This window comes from Mya arenaria, chromosome 15 (assembly GCF_026914265.1).
Source record: "Mya arenaria isolate MELC-2E11 chromosome 15, ASM2691426v1".
Lineage (NCBI taxonomy): Eukaryota > Metazoa > Mollusca > Bivalvia > Myida > Myidae > Mya > Mya arenaria.
In genome coordinates, this window is record NC_069136.1 from 25887403 (window position 1) to 25908926 (window position 21524).

Consider the following 21524-nt stretch of genomic DNA (forward strand, 5'->3'; position numbering starts at 1 on the left):
TACTAACGGATAAATACCATACATCCCCTGACGGAGATTTATTTGAACAGCATTTTAAGAATGCAAGACTTAAACCATTCAATTTCAAAAAAGCGTTACTGACACTTTAAGGCAAACAAACATTTTCTGTCACATTTTAAAGGGACTATTTCATGGTTTGTTAGGTACACTTTTATGGGGAAAAAATCATTAGGACTGTTAAAACTGAATACTGACGGCTTGAACTCTTTAAAATGTTGATATTTGCTCAAATATTGTCTTTGAAGTCCACAATTTTGAAATGCGTTAGAAACGCGATTCACTAAAAAGGCTGTAGCGTGATTGGTCATTTGACACTATCACGTGATATTACCAATATATTCAATAAAGGTTAAAATGTCCATCGGCTTATGTACTAGTCCCTGTGGGCGAGTGGATATGGTGTCAGTTTTCTAAAAAACATATTGAATGTTCCAGCGTGGGTTCACTCACCACTTCAACCAGGGTTTTCGTTTAGTTCAATTGTATAAAAAAATCTGCAAAATCGGTATCAAAGAGTAAAATACTTACAAAATAAGTATTTTCAGATGCAGTAGCGGGAAAACTCATTTTAGTGCCAAAACAAGAGCGAGTTCCTTTAAATTGTAAAACATTGATGTTTAATCATTGATATACAGTTCATGCACATAACATACGAAACCAAATGCGTTGCTTTGTGATTCTACATAACATGAGGGAGTGCCTTTAAGGACATGTTATCGTGTGTGTTTTTTAAACAGATGTATGTGGTATTTCTGCATTAAGCAATAATTGTATTTTAAACAAATTTGGAAACTGAAATGTCTTTATGAAATGTAACATGATATTTTAACATCTCTTCTCAAACTGAATTCGTTTTAGACCTCAAAGGTTCCTACATGATACTATAGAAAATCTAATATTCCAAGCCTCGTTTGTGATGCTAGCACTGATTTTATTTATTTATTTTCTTCAAATTTTCAACCAGATACTCGACCTGATTTAAAGAAACTTTTCCTCGATGTTTTTGCTCTTGATATTAGGAAACTTTTCTTCAATTTTCGATCCACATAAAAGGTACATAAAGATGAACTACATTCATTCATGTTACATTGTACTTTTCAACTAACATTCGTTCCTGATAAAAGGTACATTTTATCAAATCTTCATTCCTGATACAAGGTACATTTTATCAAATCTTCGTTTCTGATACAAGGTACATTTTATCAAATCTTCGTTCCTAATGCAAAGTACATTTTATCAAATCTTCGTTCCTGATACAAGGTACATTTTTTCAAATCTTCGTTTCTGATACAAGGTACATTTTATCAAATCTTCGTTCCTGATACAAGGTACATTTTATCAAATCTTCGTTTCTGATACAAGGTACATTTTATCAAATCTTCGTTCCTGATACAAGGTACATTTTATCAAATCTTCGTTCCTGATACAAGGTACATTTTATCAAATCTTTGTTCCTAATGCAAAGTACATTTTATCAAATCTTCGTTCCTGATACAAGGTACATTTTTTCAAATCTTCGTTCCTGGTACAAGGTACATTTTATCAAATCTTCGTTCCTGATATAAGGTACGTTTCATCGAACCTACGTTTCTGATACAAAGAACGAATCATCGACGATTAGTTCCTCAGACACAAGGTATATGGACATCAACGAATTGAAAATTATTATTCAAACAGACATCTGGGTAGGTAGGTGGGTGGGTAGGCAGTCAGTGCAGATGGGGCAGGTAGGTACGTAGGTAAGATTCTAATTCAGAGTTCGATACGCCAACCACTCGGCCACCGCCACAGAAAAAAAAGATACGCAACCACTCGGCCACCGCCCCAGAAAAAAAAGATATGCAACCACTCGGCCTCCGCCACAGAAAAAAACTAAGTGTTACCATGCAAAAAGTTATGTGCGAACTCTTGAAGTTAAAATATTACAGAAAAGAACAACGTGTCTTCAGTTCATCGTGTGTGTTTTTTCGTTCAAAATGAAGAGAAATAAATTTCATTTCAATGATCTGTTCGAGTAGAACCGTGTCTTCGTTGATAAAACGAGTTTAGCAAGACACCAAACAGCATGAAAAAATACACCGCGTAGATAAACATGTATTTACTTTAATTGTTCATTTCGTAAATGCAAATAAACTGAAAAGTGAGTTTTGGCCAAAAGCTCGACTGGGGGTAATTTGTAAAGAAAAGATGGAGACACAATTCTCTTCGTTTGCGCGATTACGAGGTACTTTTCTTAAAATTCAAACTTTCTATAAGAATAGTTGCTAATCACAGACAATCTATTTTGGATAAGTCTATTTAACTTTTGGAGACATAGGGACGTTCTGTTGATACATTTTGCCAAATATTTGTAATTATCTCGTGCTATCCGGCGCCTGAAAATGATTGTTTAATTTCCCTTGGTGTCAAGTGATCATTCTTACTTTAATTAAGTCAAAAGAAAGCGCGACCTCCCTTTACTCTTTCGTCGGTTAACCCATGAATTAGTAATTGATGTTAAGTTAATTCCATTTGTCTGTAACTTAAGTATGCTGTCTGATCCTAGTTTGAAAAGGCCCAAGGTTTATGGTGTCAGTGATGAAACTTAATTGTGTCTAATTGAATATCTACTGGTGAGATGTGCTGTGAACCCCGAAATCTTGTTATTTCGATAGACAGTTGAATCACTTTTGTCTTCAATTTCTTTTCTTCAATACCATTTTTGCAAAAAAGGACATTTCATTTCAGCTCCTCGCGAAAAAGGTTGCAGGGAAAAATGAGGTTTGATGTTGAAAATTTCAATAGCAAGCCTTTTCATAATAAATTATGAAATTTGTGGTCACATGTTTCACAAATTTTGTAATGCAACAAAGCTCATTTTTCACAAGTGTGAAATACGTGGTCATATTTTCACGAAGTTGGAAAATATGATTTGTGAAAAGTAACGCCCAAAAGAGCAGTATTGTTCCTTCTATACGTTTTCATTTCAATGTTGAGATGCATTAAATACGAGTTTATAATAAATTAATAATGTCGATTCATATAAACAGTAAAAATGCATGCGTATTATTAAATGTAAGTATTTAAGTGCACATAAGCCAAACTTACCGACTAATGTAGACATCACTAATGCTAGTCCAACGAAAATTATCACTGAACTTGGTCTGTCCATCATTTCACGACTTTTTGCGAATTAAAATCATTTCAACCATCCAAGTTCTCGTGCGTTTCCACAAAACACCTCATCGGTTAGGAAATCTGCCCTCTTCCTTGGAATGTTTTATATTGTGTTACCAAAATAATGCTCTTTCCACAAATATTGAAAGTGTGTTTCGTCAAAGACAACTATTATATATGTCCAACACTTTTAGTATATTGGTTTCGCACAGTTAAAATAAAATTCTGCTTCGTTCCTTATATATCAGTGCCTGCTCCCTAATTATTATTTTATTTTCTAAATAAAGACAGTTATTTTATCCTGTTTAATTATATTTCATTTCTAAGACAACTATTTTAAGTTCATATCTTTACAAGCACCGCTCTTGTCAACTGATGCTCCCGGCTAACAACATTGAATACTGAATCACTCATGGCGAAAATTTCCGGTATTAAATACTCGATTTAGATTACTTTATTGACAAAAAATATAAATAAATAATCCGAATGGCTACGTCCTGTCTCATCGAAAAAGCATTAAGCTCAGCAGCAATATCTTCTGTCTCGTGTAAGTGATCATTTAGTGAATATGTGTTTTTCACAACTATCCAGCCCATGAATTATATTCGTTTAACATTAATTACTCGCTTAGACAAAACTGTCAATCAAGCGCAATTGGTCCAATTTGTCGTCTGCACGGTGTATTCAATTGGCGGTGACAGACGGTATTCGATTAAAAAATATCCGAACATGTAAACAAATAAATATTGACGCTAAAGTTTGGGAAATTGCACGAGAAAAGTGTTGCTTCTATAAATAAAGCTGATATTTAACAGGAAAGCGTATGGCACTACATAAATATCCATGAAAAAAGTTAGATTCGATTTTAGCCCGCTTTACAAATCAAGTGCACATTTTTTAGTTTGAGAACTCATCAAATTGTCAGAATCAAATGATTATATACACTCCACAAGAAATAAAGGAATGCATCGAGTAGTCCACAGGTGTAATAGAAATTGTATTTGACTAAAAAATAAAGGCCAATGCAAATGAATATTAGCGATATATTCTGGTCCGCTCTGGGGATTTAAGTGGTAGTGGTTGGGCACTGGGGACGGAGGGGGAGGCAGGGGGCACTGAGAGCGGGGGGGAATTGAGAAGGTGTGGCATTTGGGAAGGTGGGGCACTGAGAGAGGTGGTGCGCTTGGTGGAGGTATGGGCACTGGGGGTAGGTAGGGCGCTGGGGGAGGTGGGGCAGGGGGAGGAGGTGCGCTTATGGAAAGTATGGGCACTGGGGGCGATGGGAAAGGAGGTGGGAGTGTGACACTTCGGGGAGGTGGGGCACTGCGGAGGTCGGTCACTTGGGAGATGGGGCGTTTGGGGAGGTGGGTGCTGGGGTGCTGGGGGAGATAGGGCGCTGTGAGAGATAGTGCGCTAGGGGAGATAGGGCGCTGGGGGAGGTGGGGCACTGGCGAGGTCGGTCACTTGGGAGGTGGGGCGCTGGCGAGGTCGGTCACTTGGGAGATGGGGCGCTAGGGGAGGTGGGGCACTGGCGAGGTCGGTTACTTGGGACCTGGGGCGCTGGGGGAAATTGGGCGCTGGGGTAGGTGGGGTGCTGGGGGGAGGTGGGACACTGGGGAGGAGGGGTGCTGGGGGAGATAGGGCGCTGGGGAGGTGGGGCATTTGGGGAGGTGGGACAGAGGGAGGTTGGGCGCTTGGGGAGGTGGGGCGATGGGGAGGTTAGGCGGTGGTGAAGGTGGGGCGCTGGGGGAGGTGGGACAGGGGGAGGTCGGGCACTGGGGGAGATTTGTGCTGGGGTAGGCGGGACAAGGGTTTTGGGCGCTTGGGGAGGCGAGACAGGGGGTGGGGGCACTTAGGGGAGGTGAGGTGCTTAGCGGAGGTTGAGGGGGGGGGCATGGCGGTGCACTGGGAGCGCTATCAATGGATCCGCTTGTAACCTTGCACTGTCAATGATTTTTTTTTTCAAATATCTAAAAGTACGGCTTGAACAAGTACGATAAATAATCAAACAGTTATTAGAGAGACTCATTTGCATTGTATACGCGGACATTAAAACATAATATGCTGCGTGAAGTGTAATGCAAATCCTTGTTTTAATGATAAAACATTATCAAGAGATCAAATTATTTAATAATTATATAAAAATGTGACAGTAAAATGTTAGTATCGCTATTAAAATTGATTTATTTTACAAATATGCTTGAATTCACTCAATTATAGAGTAGACATATTCAAATAATATTCTCGTAGTGATTGACACCTTACTCAAGGCAACTCAATATCCGGCTAGACACGTGAAACAACCGCTTGATTATGTTTGGCCCCGCGCTAGACATTTCAAATTACTACGACGCGCAATCTCGGACATTGAGTCTACCGGACCTAGTCAAAGATTTGCTCTATACAAATTGTAAAAATGATTTATACATCTGTATGCTTCTAAACTTAACAATCGATATATAGAATTAAAGGCACACACTACTAGGTTGATGTCTTTTTTTAAATTTTAATGCATCATTATGGTTAACTCATTTCATTTTAATGATTAAAAAACCCCGTACGATTTGTTTACAGATACAAAACAATATTAGCGTAGATAATATGTTGGCGCCTTTTTAACTGGGTTATTTGTGGCCACGTGCTATTAATTAAAACAACTTTTATAAAGGCTAACATATTTTGTTTGTGTACACAAAACATAAGCTTTATTTTATTTTGTCATTAGTCCTGTGAGTTAAACATAATAATGCATTAAAATACTTTCTTTTTTTGCATCATTTTATTGTGTCCCTTTAAGTCCAACTCATCGTGAATCGACAGATTTTCATGTAATATACTCGCTACGTTTCCAGTCGTCTCTGTCCATAGCTTGGCGTCCTTTTGACAACGAAGAAGGAGAAAGTGATTTGAAAAATATCTTTTCGTCTGCACAACTTTATTTTATGGTCTTGATTTAAAACTAGTGGAATGATTTATTACTTTGAAAATGAAGAAGATGTGATATTATTGTAGACGATTGCGTCTAAAACTTGCGCTTTTTTACCCACTTTGAAAACAAACCGCATAAAATTTCAAATGCCCAGGTAGATATGTTAGATATATTTGTTTGCAGGTGCGATAAAAATATGAAGACTTTCGTAGTTGTTGTTGTTCTTGTTGTAAGTGCCGCTTATGATAACAGAGGTGATTGAAGAAATGTTTCTGCTGCTACTGCTGTTGCTATTGATGTTGATGATGGCTGCTCTACTTTGATGATGATGATGATGATGATGATGATGATGATGATGATGATGATGATGATGATGATTGATTGATTGATGATGATGATGATGATGATGATGATGATGATGATGATGATGATGATGATGATGACGATGATGATGATGATGATGATGAGATGATGATGATGATGATGATGATGATGATGATGATGATGATGATGATGATGATGATGATGATGATGATGATGATGATGATGATGATGATGATGATGATGATGATGATGATGATGATGATGATGATTGATTGATTAATTTAGTGATTGATTGAATGATTAAATGATTGATGATGATGATGATGATGATGATGATGATGATGATGATGATGATGATGATGGTGGTGACAGCCGTGGTGATGGTGACAGCCGTGGTGATGGTGATGATGAAATTATGATGACGGTTGTGTGGGTAGTTACGATAACGATTGTAATATTTTTTTTATCTGATGATGATTTACGATTGTGTAAGTTTTATGCCTTACCTTTTACGTCATTTCCTGTAGGAAGAATAAATCGGTCAAGTCTGCACTGTTGAACGTTTTTCCTACATTTTCTGTCTATTTATGGATAAAGACGACTTATAATAAGACAGTTAAAAGGCTATATAGTCCTTTTAAGCTTACGTAAGGACATTTCTGTTCACCTATTGAATATTTACGATCTAATGTAAAAATAGATAATCCATGACCCAACCCACTTCTCGGACTTCTCCGTCATGATTCTGTGTTAGTCTAAAATAATAGACGTGTTATACGGGATTCTTCCAATCCCTAACGTCTAAACGGGAATGTGCAAAAAACGGGGGTGTTTTAAAAATATTGAAATTGTTTTAAGTGAAGTATTTTATGGTTGAAATTGACCATAAAGAGTTATATTCATATTTTACCATGTAAGTGAAATGTTATTTTGCACTAAACAAGCATTTAATGCATTAAAACAAGTTGTTTACCTTTCCAATAAAACGAAAGTTGACTGACACAAAAACATTTATGCGAAGGGGAACAACTCGATACAATCGTAATAACTCGGCCTCCTCCGACAAAGCTTCGAGATAGACCTCGTTATACAATCGTAACAACTCGGCCATGGCCGAAATGTTCCGAGCGATTTAAAACTGTGCCCTGAAGCCTTGCAGGTGCCCTTCATGTATATATCGTTATGTTTTGACAGAATGAAATGAAAAAAAGCTGTCAAACTCATAATTATAAGTTGGATATTTATTTTTTTGTGTACGGAACTAATATAAAATAACATTATCTGGTAATATTTCTTGTTTTTATGATATTTTATAGACTCTATATGCTTTAACCCGGAATCCTGATCGGAACAACTACCCACTTTTGATACTAAACAATTTGTACGTGAAGGATTTGCCATATCAAAAATCTAAAAAAAATCCGCCAACGTACAATTATTTGGACTAGATTCTGTGTGTCATTTATCATGCGGTGATAAAACTATTTTCTTTCACCGACCTGGTGTTGAAAAATAACTACTCATTGCTATGGTTAACACAGAAATGCGTTTTTATTGTTTTCCTTTGAAATCTGCAGTCCTAATTTTGTAGTGTCTGTGTAGACCCTTCCCAGTCCTGGTTGGATCATTCGGTAAAGCACTGCGCTAGTGTTATGACAGCCATAGGCATCGGTCTGAGTCCACACCTGGTGCACTTTTTATCCATAGTTTTCTTTTCTCCTAATATAAGTAGCGTTTTATTGATGATTTTATGATCTACAAGGATTCTGACACTTCTTCTTATTCCTGAAGTAAACTTGGGAGGAAAAGTGTGCCTGGTGTGGGGCTCGAACGCATGACCAGGGGAACACTGCGCTCAAATCAACTGAGCTTCTTACCCACACACACTTGGGAGAAGAAGTGCGCCCTTTGTAGTGCTCAAACCCATGACTGTGGGAACACTATCACGTCGCTCTAACTGAGCTAACCCGATGGCTGCTTCTTACCCCCACACACACTATACTTCATCACCCCATTAACCTTTTCAGCGGATGGAGGCACTCCTGCTGTTAAACCATTAAAGTAAACTTTGGAGATAAAGTGTGCCTGGTGACGGGCTCGTACCAACGACCGCCAGAATACTAGCACAGCATTCTAACCAACTGAGCTACCCAGGCAATTGGTTCTTACGCACACACACTACACTCCTCCCCCATCAACCTTTTCAGCCAACAGAGCAATCCTGCTGTTTTACTGCTACCACGATTAAAATAAACTTTGGAGGAAAAGTGTGTCCTGTGTGGGACTCGAACCCACAACTGCCGGAACACTAGCACGGCGCTCTAACCAACTGAGCTAACTGGGCAGCTGGTTCTAACCCCCCCACACACACTACATTCCATTTTGATTATTTTTTTATATTTTATTTTTTCATAAATGTAAACTTGACCCTAAAGATACTGAATAAAAGCTGTATTACCATACAAAATAATTCATTGGTTATTATTTTCAGATTCTTCCAACCCAATCTGTGATAGTCTGGAAGTGATTTGCTAGGTGCTAACAGTCCAGGATGCCATTCACTGTATTTGGGAAATCCCAGAAGTCTCCTCAAGAGCTCGTACGATCGCTTCGAGATGCTCTCTCCGCCCTGAAAAAGGAGACTGGGGAGAAGAAACTGGATAAGGTGATGATTCCTATAGCATTGGAAGTTTGGCTGCAGTGTTAGAAATTGAGATTTTCAAGTACAAGCTGAAATTTTAGTGCAATATATTCTTATGGTACCAAAACTACTGGCAACAGAATACTAGCCCAGCACTTGCTTGATTCATAGGGTGGTTTTAATTTTTCTATATGTTAAGTAGCTTTCTAGTACTTCAACTGGAGTGTTCCTTTCGGAATAGTTTTAATTTTGATAAGTTGTTAATTTGAAAGTATTATCTTTTAGCCCTGTATAGACAGGTGATTATGTGTCCAAAAACTTTGCTGGGATCAGGTACAGAGAGGCAGGAACTGCAGACAAACCAGAGTAACAGCCTGCTCATAAGAAGTATCAAAGCTGTTATAAAGTCAAAATATTTTGTGTGATTTACATTCAAGGCCAGTGATGATGTGTCCAAGAACCTTGCCCAGATCAAGACAGTTTTGTATGGTACTGAGAGTCAGGAGCCGCAGTCCGACCAGGTCGCGCAGCTCGCTCATGAGATGTATGACAACAACATGCTCTACATGCTTGTACAGAACCTTGCCAAGATTGACTTTGAGGTATGTAGTGAAGAATTAAAGATGTGTATTACAAGGTATTCATGCATTGCTTGCATTTGGCATTTCCTGGCAAAATGACCCGGTTCATGGAACACACCTGACCCACAGGCTAAGTCTTTTTTAATTTGAGTGTGCTAAGTATATTTTTGCCTAATTTTTATTTTGACAAAGAATATAAACGATGGTGCTATGTGTTAGATTTATTGTCACACCTGATGATGAGAATAGAAATCTTTTGAATTGTCTTTATATTATGAATCACCTAGAACGCCAAACTCCCTCTTTTTATTGTCTGTTTTAGAAAATAGGAATCGGCTGATGTAACATATCATGACAATGAATGTGACCAGACTCAGAATATTTCATCTTGTAATATTCCGATAATTGTCAGTAACTAAATTGCATAGAGCTTAGTTAAATGATAAATGAGTATGTATTTTTGTATGATAGGATTAAAATCTTATACCAAGTTCCTGCAAATCATGCCCATGCCTGGGTCAGGAGACTGAGTGGGCACTGCCTGATGGCTCAAATTATTTTTAAAAGTCTGATCAAGAAAATATTTTTTTTGTTTCATACTAAAATGCATCAGTCTAAGGTACCAGTATCTATTATTTAGCATTGATCAGCTCGAGGTCCTCTACCAAACTTGTTCAGATGAAAGTGTTCCCTGCGTGTCTTGTTCATCTTTTTAATAAAATCAGCTCTTGCCAGGGCTTCCATTAAGAATTTAAAAATAGTTAGTATGAAGTTCTGTGCCATCAGTTCTGGAAGTTTGCCTCCCAAACATGGAACTTTAATTCTGTGGAACTCTTACAAGTTCTCAATTATAATGTAACTATTTCGATAAAATTTGAAATAATTGACAACTTAACATACCAGCCCCTCAATGATGTGTACACAAACAGTTTGTTTAAATTGACTTATTGAAAATGTGGCCTTGAATATGAATTTGAATTTTTTAACATCTGAAAGTTTCTAATATACATCCAAACTCCATTTAACCTAACCCCAATTCTTGTTGTGGGTTATTCGTATGATTGACTTTATGTGTTTTTTATTCAGGGAAGGAAGGATGTAGCGCAGATCTTTAACAACCTGCTGAGAAGGCAGATTGGTACTCGTGCACCGACAGTGGAGTACCTGGTCTCCAAGAAGGAGATCGTTCTGGAACTCATGAAGGGGTACAGTGATCCATTGTTATCTATTTAAGGAGTAAATTTTGGGATTGATGTCATTATTATGGTATGAACACAGTTGGGCTGGTTAAAAATGTGGAGTCCAAAGGACTCTTCGCATACCAGCCCAACTACATTCGTATCCCGATAATAACATCACGCAATTCATTACTTATATTTACTCCCAATAGTTTATAATTTTATTCAAGAAATTTTAAAAGGATATTTCATTTCTTTTAAGAAAACTTTACAGTAGTTCTTTCTCACCCATTCTGTAAATAGAACAACCCGACTGTAACTGGAAACAGTTTATCAAATTATATCACAATGACGCTGGAAAAATCAATCACTTCAGATCACTTTAAAATGTAAAATTGAAACACTAATGACAACAATTTATTTTACTTATCATAACTTTACACTTTCTAACATGTTGATTTAAGATTTCAGGGCCTGCTTCAATACAAACAGTAACAAGATTAACAATTTTTAATTTACATGTACCCCGGTATATTGTTATGTGATATTTGCAATTGCCAAAAGGTAGTTCATTTAAGGAATGGAAGTTGAGGAGTAAATATAGTTGTATAAAAGTACATTCTTCACTTTCAAGTGTCACACATTGAAATGTTTTCTTTTATTACTGCGTTTTAGTGTTTTATGACTGATTCTTGAGTTCTGATTGTTCTAATGGAATATGTGGTATAAGTCAAGAATCAAATGAATATAATCGTATTTACACTGTAGAGTTTTGTCCATGTTGCCGTGCCAGCATCCGTGCCATGCTGGCAAATATGCCATCCTGCCCTCTCATCTTGGCCTCTGCGCTTAGCACCTTAAATGTCATGTTCACTTGACAGCTATTCATGTTATCATGTTTATGATAAAAGTTTGTACATGTTATTTAATTTATAATATATCAGTATTTTCCTGATGTCTACAATGTCAGAAAATGACAAGCTCAGGGAGACTGCTATATTGTCTGAATGATTTTCCGAAGCTTTTCTCATAGTTCTGTTTTGAATATCAGTAAAAACATTCATCACATAGAGAAAAATTTAAATGTCAATTACTTCTAAAAGTTCAGCTTATTCCCAGCAGTTATAAAGCTACAGCATCAGTTGAATGTGAAATTCATACCCTATCATGATCATTTTAAAATAATGTTCGCCTTGTATCAAAGCTATTCTGATTGTTTCTAATGTTTAGCTGTTTTATAGAAGAAAACAACAATTTAAACTTCATAATTCCTTGAGTACACACTTAATACAAGTAGTGGCTATTTTAAATGAAGTGTATGCATTAAAGTACAATGTAAGTCTTGAGAGCACTTTATACATGTATATGCATTTCCACATTTCTGACCAATAATCTATCTAATTCATAGCGCACAATGGTTTCCAAGTTTATAGTGTGTATAGTTAGCATGTGAATGTCATGTGATTAGTGCAGATATATAAATCAACGCTTTTTTTAATGAACTGGGATTTAAATGGTGGACAGACGCAGTAAAAACATCTGTTAGTAAGATTCAATGCATTGTACACAACGATATCAATTTTATGCGAGTTTTTGACATATTTTTTTCTTGCAATTGTTTTATCTGGTGTCTAATCCCTTTAAGAGCGCTTTATATATGCTTTTTCACATAATGTCTTATCAATACTCCGTCTAATTCATGGACTTAAGCTGTATGTAGTGTTAAAGCCATGTTTAAAAAGGGCATAGTTTTGCATTAAAGGAACTGTGTGTTAAGGTTGAAAGAGCAGCTTAAATAATCGCTTACGTAACATTATTTTTTTGTACACGCCAGGTCATTGCCCTAAACTTTGGTTTTCTTGCTTGGTGAGTGTTGCCATTACGAGCAGCTTACATTGTCTATCATGTAACATAGATTTTAATTAGAATATTTTTTGTAAAGGTATGAGAGCCAGGAGATCGCCCTCAACTGTGGCATGATGCTTCGTGAATGTTGCCGTTACGAGCAACTCGCAAAGATCATGTTGCATGATGAACAGTTTTTCAACTTCTTCACATACGTCGAGGTCTCCACATTTGATGTGGCTTCAGATGCTTTCTCCACTTTCAAAGTAAGTATTGTTTGATTATGTTAACTATTATGGTGAATCAACACTCAGGTGCTCAGTAACTTGCCTTCAAAAATGTGACTGAAACCCTAACTAAAAGATTAACATATTTCATACAATTCTCCAGTTAGCCCGTTTTTTCAGGGTGGTCTGGCCATGCCCCTTTTTTACCGCCCTCCCCCTTTTGGGGTAGTGCCTTTTTCACAATTGCTATATTACTATCCTGTTAGTGCCTTTTTTATTACTGAAATCATCATCATCATCATCATCATCATCATCATCATCATCATCATCATCATCATCATCATCATCATCATCAACAAGCATGTAATCCTCTGTCATAATTGAGACATATTGCGCAATTCTCATGATATTTTTTCCAGCTAGGTGTTTTGAGCACCTGCCAAGACATAATTGCATTCATTTACATATTAAAGAAGTTTGGTTTGGTTTGGTTAAAATTAGTCAAATGTTAAACTAATAAAAGCAAACTAAATACAAAGATAATGGAAGAAACCATTTTAAAAGTTGATAAGAAAAACATATTTTATATAAATTATCCTTTTTCCCATCTTTTCAGGAGTTGCTTACCAAGCACAAGATGTTGGCAGCCACTTTCTTGGAACAGAACTACGACAGAGTGTTCGAGCCATATCAGCATCTCCTTAACTCTGAGAACTACGTCACACGGAGACAAGCTCTTAAGGTATGGTTGGGAAAGAATGATTGTAAGAATATGTTAACAGATCTATGCGAGGCAACAAAAGCAAAAAGGCACAAAATACACATACTGCGAATGAGCCAAGAATATCTATCATTTATGCATGTTCAATGCGATTTGACAATTTTTATGCGAGAAATCACGAAAATCATTTACTAGAATTATCCCTGGGGTGACCTTATGGTTAAAAAGTGGTTACTGCTCAATAAATGAAGAACACTTGGGCCCAGAAACTTCATACTTGGTATCCAAGTTGGTTTGACATGATTAGTAGATGACGTCTTTCGATTTTGAGATCAGCAGATCAAGGTCACAGTGACCTTAAGGTGAAAAACAATTTAGGATCCCTGTTCTTTCATGCAGTAGATGTTCACTTTTGAATATGGGTGAATAGGCCAAACTTCAAGGTCACTGTAATTGCCTGTCCCAAAGTACAAATCTCATGTCCATCATTGATAATTTCTCAGCTACGACCACACAATGGGGGAGACAAGCACTTTTTCAAAAAGAGACGTCTCTAGTTTTCTTTTGACTTCATCAGCCACCATTTTACTTTGACGTGATTATTTTAACCCTTTTCTTCATAGAAAAACATTTTTACTTCTCTATCCATAGCCTCATAGATGCAACTTTATACCCTAAAGTTATATAACAAGGGGATTAACTAGGGGTGGCTGATGAGGTCACTTCTCTATGAAGGAAAGGGTTAACAGTCTATTCAGTTTAAATGTAGTTTAACAGTTTCTTGTGGTTATATAAATAAGTGTTTTTCTTAGTACTTACTCGTACATTAATGATTATTTAATCATTTATTTATTATTTGTATTTCCATTAGCTACTTGGAGAGTTGTTACTAGACCGTCACAACTTCACGATCATGACCCGCTACATTAGCAACCCGGATAACCTCAAGATGATGATGAACATGCTTCGAGAAAAGAGTCGTAACATACAGTTTGAGGCCTTCCATGTCTTCAAGGTAGGGATTTGGTCTTCATTGTCTGTAGGTGATTGTTTTTTTATTAATTTTTGGTTGTGTCTAGTCACCGAAATAAGAATTGGATGAAAAAGCCTAAAAATAGTGCTTGGCACCAGTTGTTTTTAAACAAGCCCTGCTATTTAAAATCAATGCAGGGCTTGTGGGCATGTGCTAATTTAAGCTTAACAAATTGACAAGAAGAGATGAGTGAAGTTGGCAGTGATCTTGTTTGGGAAAAGTACTAACTATCTTTTTGGGGGTTATTTTAGTGTATATGAGTTCGGAATTTATGAAAAATTGGCAGACATGTGTTGGCTTTCTTTATTTTTTGAAGAAAAAACTGTCTGTGTTGTCGCTGTTGTTGTTGAGCAAAAAAAATAACCTGGGCCATAACTTGAAAACTGTCTAGTAATGCACCAGTCAATTGTAACCACCTTACCTTCCAAGTGGCTCCGCAGTGCCTGGTGAATGTGTTGGTTTTGTCTTCGCGCCAAATCTAGTGGGGAATGGTCCTTTCCTATGGTCACTGGGGTGTGGGGCATTTGGCAGCGATTTAACTAGCAGTTCATCTCCGCAGGCGGGGATTTTACTCAGGCTTGGCAGGACCGAAAGTCAAAGTCCCCGCTATTCCCCGGACCTTTGGGAGCCGTGGTTACAATTGACTGGTGCATTAATACAATGAATATTAGTAAATATGGTGCCAGAGACATTACACACTAGTATAGGCCCATTACTCTTATATCAATAATTATTGAGAACTGCCTTTTTCTGAACTGTTTAAAAAAAACAACGCCAACAGACAAGTGTTGACATTCCCTCTGCGGCCTTTGTTTTGATTAATTAATATATTATTTATCCAAATGTCCACAAAACTTTGTAGTACTTTGGAAGAGACAAATGTGTGAATAAAGCATATGGACTGCTTTTTTACTGTTATTTCTTAGTTCTAACAATATATTTGGGCTCACTTAATGTTGCAGTTTTGAATCCGTTCAACAGTATTAAACCATGTATTTAATCAGTATTTACCTATGTATTAACTGGCTATTTTTAAACCTCTTTGCAGTAGCCAATACTCGACTACTTTCCTAAGGGCCAAACCCTGTTTTCCCCAAAATAGCCTCTGAAATTCCCCATTGTCACTTTTTTTACATAATGAGAATTTCAGAATTTTTGTGTTTTAAATTTACTGCTCTATTGATATTTGAATCCTTTTGTGCCTAGAATGTTTGAAAAAGTACTTTTGAGGTATATACATGTTTTCCCCGAGCTAAAAAGAACAAAAGACATGGATATAACCTGTAGTTACATGCGTATACAATTTGTACTATGACCCAACCATTTTCATAGTCTGTTGTTTAAAAAAAAAATCAAAAAAAATCTGTACTTCTCCATGTATATAATATGTACGTACTTACAACTATTTCAGGTGTTTGTTGCCAACCCAAACAAGCCTAAGCCTATCCTGGACATTCTGCTTCGAAACAAGGACAAGCTTGTTGATTTCCTCACCAAATTTCACACTGATCGATCAGACGATGAACAATTCAATGACGAAAAAGCATATCTTATAAAGCAAATCAAGGAATTAAAATCGACCGATGAGACGTAACAACGAATGAAGCATAGACGATTTATATGTGAACTTTTCTCGGACTTAATTCTTCATCATAGAATAACATTGTGATAACGTCAAGACTGCACGGAGTGATTGTTGCAAGCTGATTGTGTTCCTTTGCTCCCAAACTCGGCTGTTTTTGTTTTGTTCGGGATTTAATCGATTTGTACATTTCTTATGGTACTTCCAATATGTAGCGCTTACTTAAATATTTCATGAGCATCAGACAACAGTGAATTAAGTAAAGCTTACTAAACATTAAAATAAGAATTATAATTTATGGATATATAATATTATAGTTCCTACACAAATTTTAGTGCAAAACAGCTAATTTAATATGAAATACATCTAAGCTGCATCAAGCAATTTTCTGGTTGTTTGATACCAGCGATATAATTTTTTTATGATACAGAATGAAATATTTTAGTTGAAATTCTAGTAATTTTGACTATTGGTACTCTGCCAAATATCACAAATTATGTTTTATCATTTCGGGCCCAATTTCTTGAAATATCTTGAATCCCTAGTGACAGGACCGGCTTAGGCTCGCTATTTAAGTTAAGGCGTAAAAAAATAAGTTTTTCTGATTTCCCGGCCTACAATTTTTATTGCCTGAAGAAATATTTGTTATCATTTGTTTGTTTTTATTTCTTTTAAAAGATGAAGTGTTTTAAGCTTTAAACAATACTAGTAATGTTAATAACGAATTGATTAGATGTTCTTAATAAGCATATAATTTATTGTTTTGGGTATTAAACTGAAAAATCTCAAGAAACAATTTGCCTAAAAAAATAAATCTGACTTACCTACCCTATTCTTTGGAGGACATGAAACCTGAAACAAGCATATATATACTTTTTTACGGCTTATTTTTTATATTCTCCTTTTGAAGAGTTTTGAAACCGTTTAAGGAAATTATTTGAAATATAATCATAATAAACTATGTCAGTGTTTCTGTAGTTTTTCATATAAATATTGGTTTATAAATTCAAATTCTAGCAAGAAAGTTGGCTTAAATGAAAAATCAAACGTAAACTCTGTTAAGCTCAAGATATTTCGAGAAATTTGGGCTTGGACAAGTCCCTGAAATTATGCATACATTTATTATCTAGCATACATGTATATATTTAATTGGTCACACAGACATGTATAGAACACGGTTCAATGATTATTAATATTATCATGGTTTAAAGTTTATTATTATTTTATACCCAGATTTGTGTTTGTAATTTGTTAAGACTAGCATTTTGCCTTTATGTACAAAATAATTGTTAATGTAATGACTATTGAAGGTATTCGATCTAATCCTTGCTCGTCTGGTTCCCCCATCATATAAAGGTCTCATATCAAAATCATTCTGCATGTTAAGGTGGTGTATAAAATATGATTAAAATATTACAAACTGGATTTTTTCTCACTAAAAGATATAAAAATGGACTGATTACAATAAAAATATAGAGCGGAAGTATAAACATAGACATGTCAACCTTGTTTTATCTTCATGGTAAAAGTTTTGCTTGTTGCGATGTCATACGTGAGACTTTTAACAAATACCAAGGGGTTCTGATTTACAGCAAAGCAACCACATGTTGCTCATTTATCATTTCTTTGGCTACAGCATTTGATTATTGCTTGACAAATAATTAAAATCATTTTTATTCCGAAATAATGTGTGTTATTTGTAATGAAAATAATGCCATTTAATTCACAAATTCCCAATCAGCAATCAGTTTTTTTCAAATGATAGCATTATAACATAAGGAAAAACAGACACATCAAAAATTAACATTACTATCAATACTATGTAAAGCTTGTGTAAATTTGATCAGAATGGCTTGACCGATTATTTTTGATGGTCGATTATAACTTTGGACCAATTTTTAATCTCTAATTTAGATATAAAATAACTATGGGTGAACCCAATTCCCATGTATATTGTAGAATCTCCTTCATAGATACACATGACAGTGTGTCTGTCATGTATTTTTATTTTTGCGTTACTTTGACCTGTTGGCCTGAATTTTTGTTGTTTTAAAAAAAAAAAATCATCACCACTTTCTTCTCAATAATGCCGCAAATCAGTTTAATAAAGATAATTTTCATAACTTTTTAGTACATTTCAACATCTCAATGATGATTATTCATATATTTATGTTCATATATATAAATACCTTACTTTAAACTGTTCATTTTTCGTGCAGACAATATTTTATCTAAATAACAAAAAAAAAAGAAGCTCTTGCCTTATAGACAAAAACTATTTTTATCCACTAATCAATTATGAAAATTTGCTTTTTTCATGTTAAAAAATTAAGTTAAAGTATGTATGCATTCATTATGGGATATCAACGATCGATCCATTTCTTTAATGAAAGTGTCAGAAGTTGGTGTCTTACGATGGTATACATAGAGAGGATAATAGTTTATTTTTTTTAATTTTAGACATTGAAATTATGTTCAAATCTTCAACTCCCAAATTCATTTCCTCCCATTTAAAACAACTTTTCTGACTAAAAGCATGATGTTAAATTGATTGTTAAAAAAAACAGGTCATAACTAGTCATTGCGATTTTTTTGTTATTTATTCTTAAATATTTCTTGGCAACTGTATGAAAAATTAACCTATTTTCTTATTGAAGTGAAGAATAATGTATATAATTGGAACAATTTAATGTAATGACATTGATATATAAATGAACAAACAAACCGGTTATATTTTTGAAACACATGTAGTTTCATGTCTATGTTTTGGCTGCAAGTGATATATTTTAATTTGTTAATTGAGTTACTTGTGTTATATTTAATCGCATAATATCTTTGTTCTATTTTCCCTACCTTACTGACAAATGATGAGCACCAAGATTATGTCAGTGTGAGAGGATTCTGTCCATTCAGCCTTGTTCTTTATTTTTTAGGACTTGATATTTTTAGTTTGTCTGGTTTATTGAAGAAATAACATTTAAGTAAGTGATACCATTGGTTTATAGGACTGATTAGCCGGAATAGGTCAGCATTGGCAGTGTTATGCAAAAAACTCAAACTTTGGCTATAATTCAAAAGCTGTTCTAAGATATTTTAATGAAACTTGGTAAACATGTTACCAGAGAAAATACGAACACTCTTAAGCAAGTTCCATAACTCTGACTTCAATTTTTGAGTTATATCCCTTGTTGGACTAATTTTAACTTAAAACAGACGGGCATTGGAACTCATTCTGTAGGCCTCTTGTTTCTTTTTTGTTCTAGAAGATGTATACCAAAGAAAATGAAACTTACGGGATCTTATCAAGGGTTTTATTTTTGTTCGTGTAAGGTTCTGAAAAAACTGCCTTATTGCTTAAAAAAACGTCCATTGTAAGTAATGCTCTGTTGTAGAAGTGCATATAGTTTGTTTCATAATGATCAAAGTAGTTTAGCTGAAACAACTGTAAAAACGTTGTACATTTTTGTGTAGCCGAGATCTAACATTGTTCTGTATAATATTATTACAAGTTGATAAAGGTTGTTTTGTATTTTTTTTATACTAGCTGATGTACCCATTAAATGTTTTAGATGTACAGTTATGGGAATTTTGAATGCCTAGTGACACAATATTATTATTTTTGAATCATTTGAAAATGTTTTATGAGAAGAGAAAAAAATTATATAGCTAAATATTATAAACACACTCTTTTGGACTTAATTGCCGAAGCGGTTATCTTTCAAGCCAGATTTTAGTTTAAATAAATAACAAACATTTAAACTGTACTAACTTAATGTTTAATGTATTTTCATTAATTCATTCAATCAATACCAAGATTATGATATGGGGTCACCAAGTATTTAATTTAACATGGTCGCCAATGGCAATATTGATTTAAAATGCCATTCTTATATGTACATGAAATACCTTAATAATTACAGTTCATGGTAATGTGGTATATTATTCTGCAAAAGACCTGACACATTTTGGCATTTGGTCCATTTCGTGGTCAAAGTTAGCACACAGCCTTCAAGCCGCACAGGACAAACGCTTTCTGGGCTTACTCAAATTTTGAGTTTAATATCACACAGCTTGTTCAAACCATAGATGGGAAGCTCTATTGTTAAAAGTCGGACCCGTTTATCCAAAGATCTTATTGCGCTTTATGCTTTATAAGCGTCAAGTTGCAGCTACTCAAATATTACTACAGTTAATATTAAAGTAGATTATCCAAACCAGCAATGCATTCATTCAGTAGGGCGAGCTTTTACCTAATGTAAGCAAATCGTCTTGTTTTGTATCCCTTTTGCAACACAGTGCATACACTGCAAGCGGGGAACCAAACAGCAAACGCGTTGAACGCATGGCTGGTTAGGAGTGTCATTGCCTGTTCAATAAAATACTAGAAAAAACATCAGGTGAGAAGAAAATTTAATACTGATGATATTCAAATGAAGTTTATTGTCTTGCAATTATAACTGTAACAATAATCCTGCCATACTTAAGTTTATAAATGAGTAATAGTAGTGGTTTCTGTTCCATGTATAAAGAATACCCCTCTGTTTGTGCTAATTTGTTTGTGATTGTGTTATGAAAGTGCTATATATTTCTGTACATACGTAACTGCCACATTATTATTGTATTCAAAGATTAAATTTATATGTACAAAATACTTACCGTAATTACTGTAAAGTAATTCTGACAATATAATAATACTTATATTGAATAAAATCTGAGTTGCATTCTTCATTGAATACAAATTGGAGAGTGCAACACACCGTGAACAACTAATATTTTTTGCTTGTTTGTATATTCCATTAAAGAAATAGTTTTTGTCTGACAGCTTTAGGTAAACTTAACTTTCCAGGATCCATAGTTACGAACAATCTTAAGTCTGAGTTCAGACTCATGTGGCAAAATTTCTACTCATAAATTAATTCAAACTTTTTTTCTACTTGAGTATTGAAGATGAAAATTGCTGGTTTTATAACTATTTGAATCCTTCATATTTCTTTTTTTGTAAAACTAGTGGGTTAAAGATGATTCTTTGTAATTTTTCTGAGTCTGAGTCTAGACTTGGACTTGAGACTGTTAATAATCATGGCTGCCCCAGGAGTGGATTGATAACGCTGACAAGACAAATTTTATTCATGTCCAGGCTGAGAACACTCAATAGTCCATTGAAGGATTTTAAAATATCTTGGAACAAATGATGAGATGGCTTGTCTGTAAGTCAATAGTAAAGGTCAAAAAGATTTACAGACTTTTCCAGTCAACAACTTGGTCATACACATACTTTTGAATGAT

General features: G+C 35.2%; 3 protein-coding genes across 5 annotated transcripts in view; 1 reads left to right on the forward strand and 2 right to left on the reverse strand.

The window, feature by feature from the left end:
* Nucleotides 1-4124, reverse strand: part of LOC128219090 (cysteine-rich motor neuron 1 protein-like) — a 28475-nt gene extending 24351 nt beyond the window's left edge. Inside the window, exon 1 of one of the 3 annotated variants that reach the window (XM_052926910.1) lies at nucleotides 3109-4124. In XM_052926910.1, the coding sequence (XP_052782870.1) occupies nucleotides 3109-3175 (67 nt within the window). In that variant the 5' untranslated portion in view covers nucleotides 3176-4124. The remainder of the gene's footprint in view (nucleotides 1-3108) is intronic. The other 2 variants (XM_052926911.1, XM_052926912.1) reach the window with 2 other exon arrangements.
* An 88-nt stretch (nucleotides 4125-4212) lies between these two features.
* Nucleotides 4213-7171, reverse strand: LOC128219243 (uncharacterized). Its single transcript, XM_052927055.1, has 3 exons — nucleotides 7152-7171; nucleotides 4723-4952; nucleotides 4213-4556 (listed from the first exon to the last, which is right to left on the reverse strand). Exons 1-3 carry the CDS (start codon nucleotides 7169-7171, stop codon nucleotides 4213-4215), a joined length of 594 nt encoding a protein of 197 aa, XP_052783015.1.
* On the forward strand, nucleotides 6938-21008 carry LOC128219573 (protein Mo25-like). The gene is made up of 8 exons (XM_052927399.1): nucleotides 6938-7077; nucleotides 8922-9095; nucleotides 9509-9673; nucleotides 10739-10857; nucleotides 12773-12941; nucleotides 13519-13644; nucleotides 14495-14638; nucleotides 16068-21008. The coding sequence occupies exons 2-8, from the start codon at nucleotides 8982-8984 to the stop codon at nucleotides 16248-16250; spliced, it is 1020 nt and encodes a 339-aa protein (XP_052783359.1). The 5' UTR covers nucleotides 6938-7077; nucleotides 8922-8981; the 3' UTR covers nucleotides 16251-21008.
* Nucleotides 21009-21524: the final 516 nt, after the last annotated feature.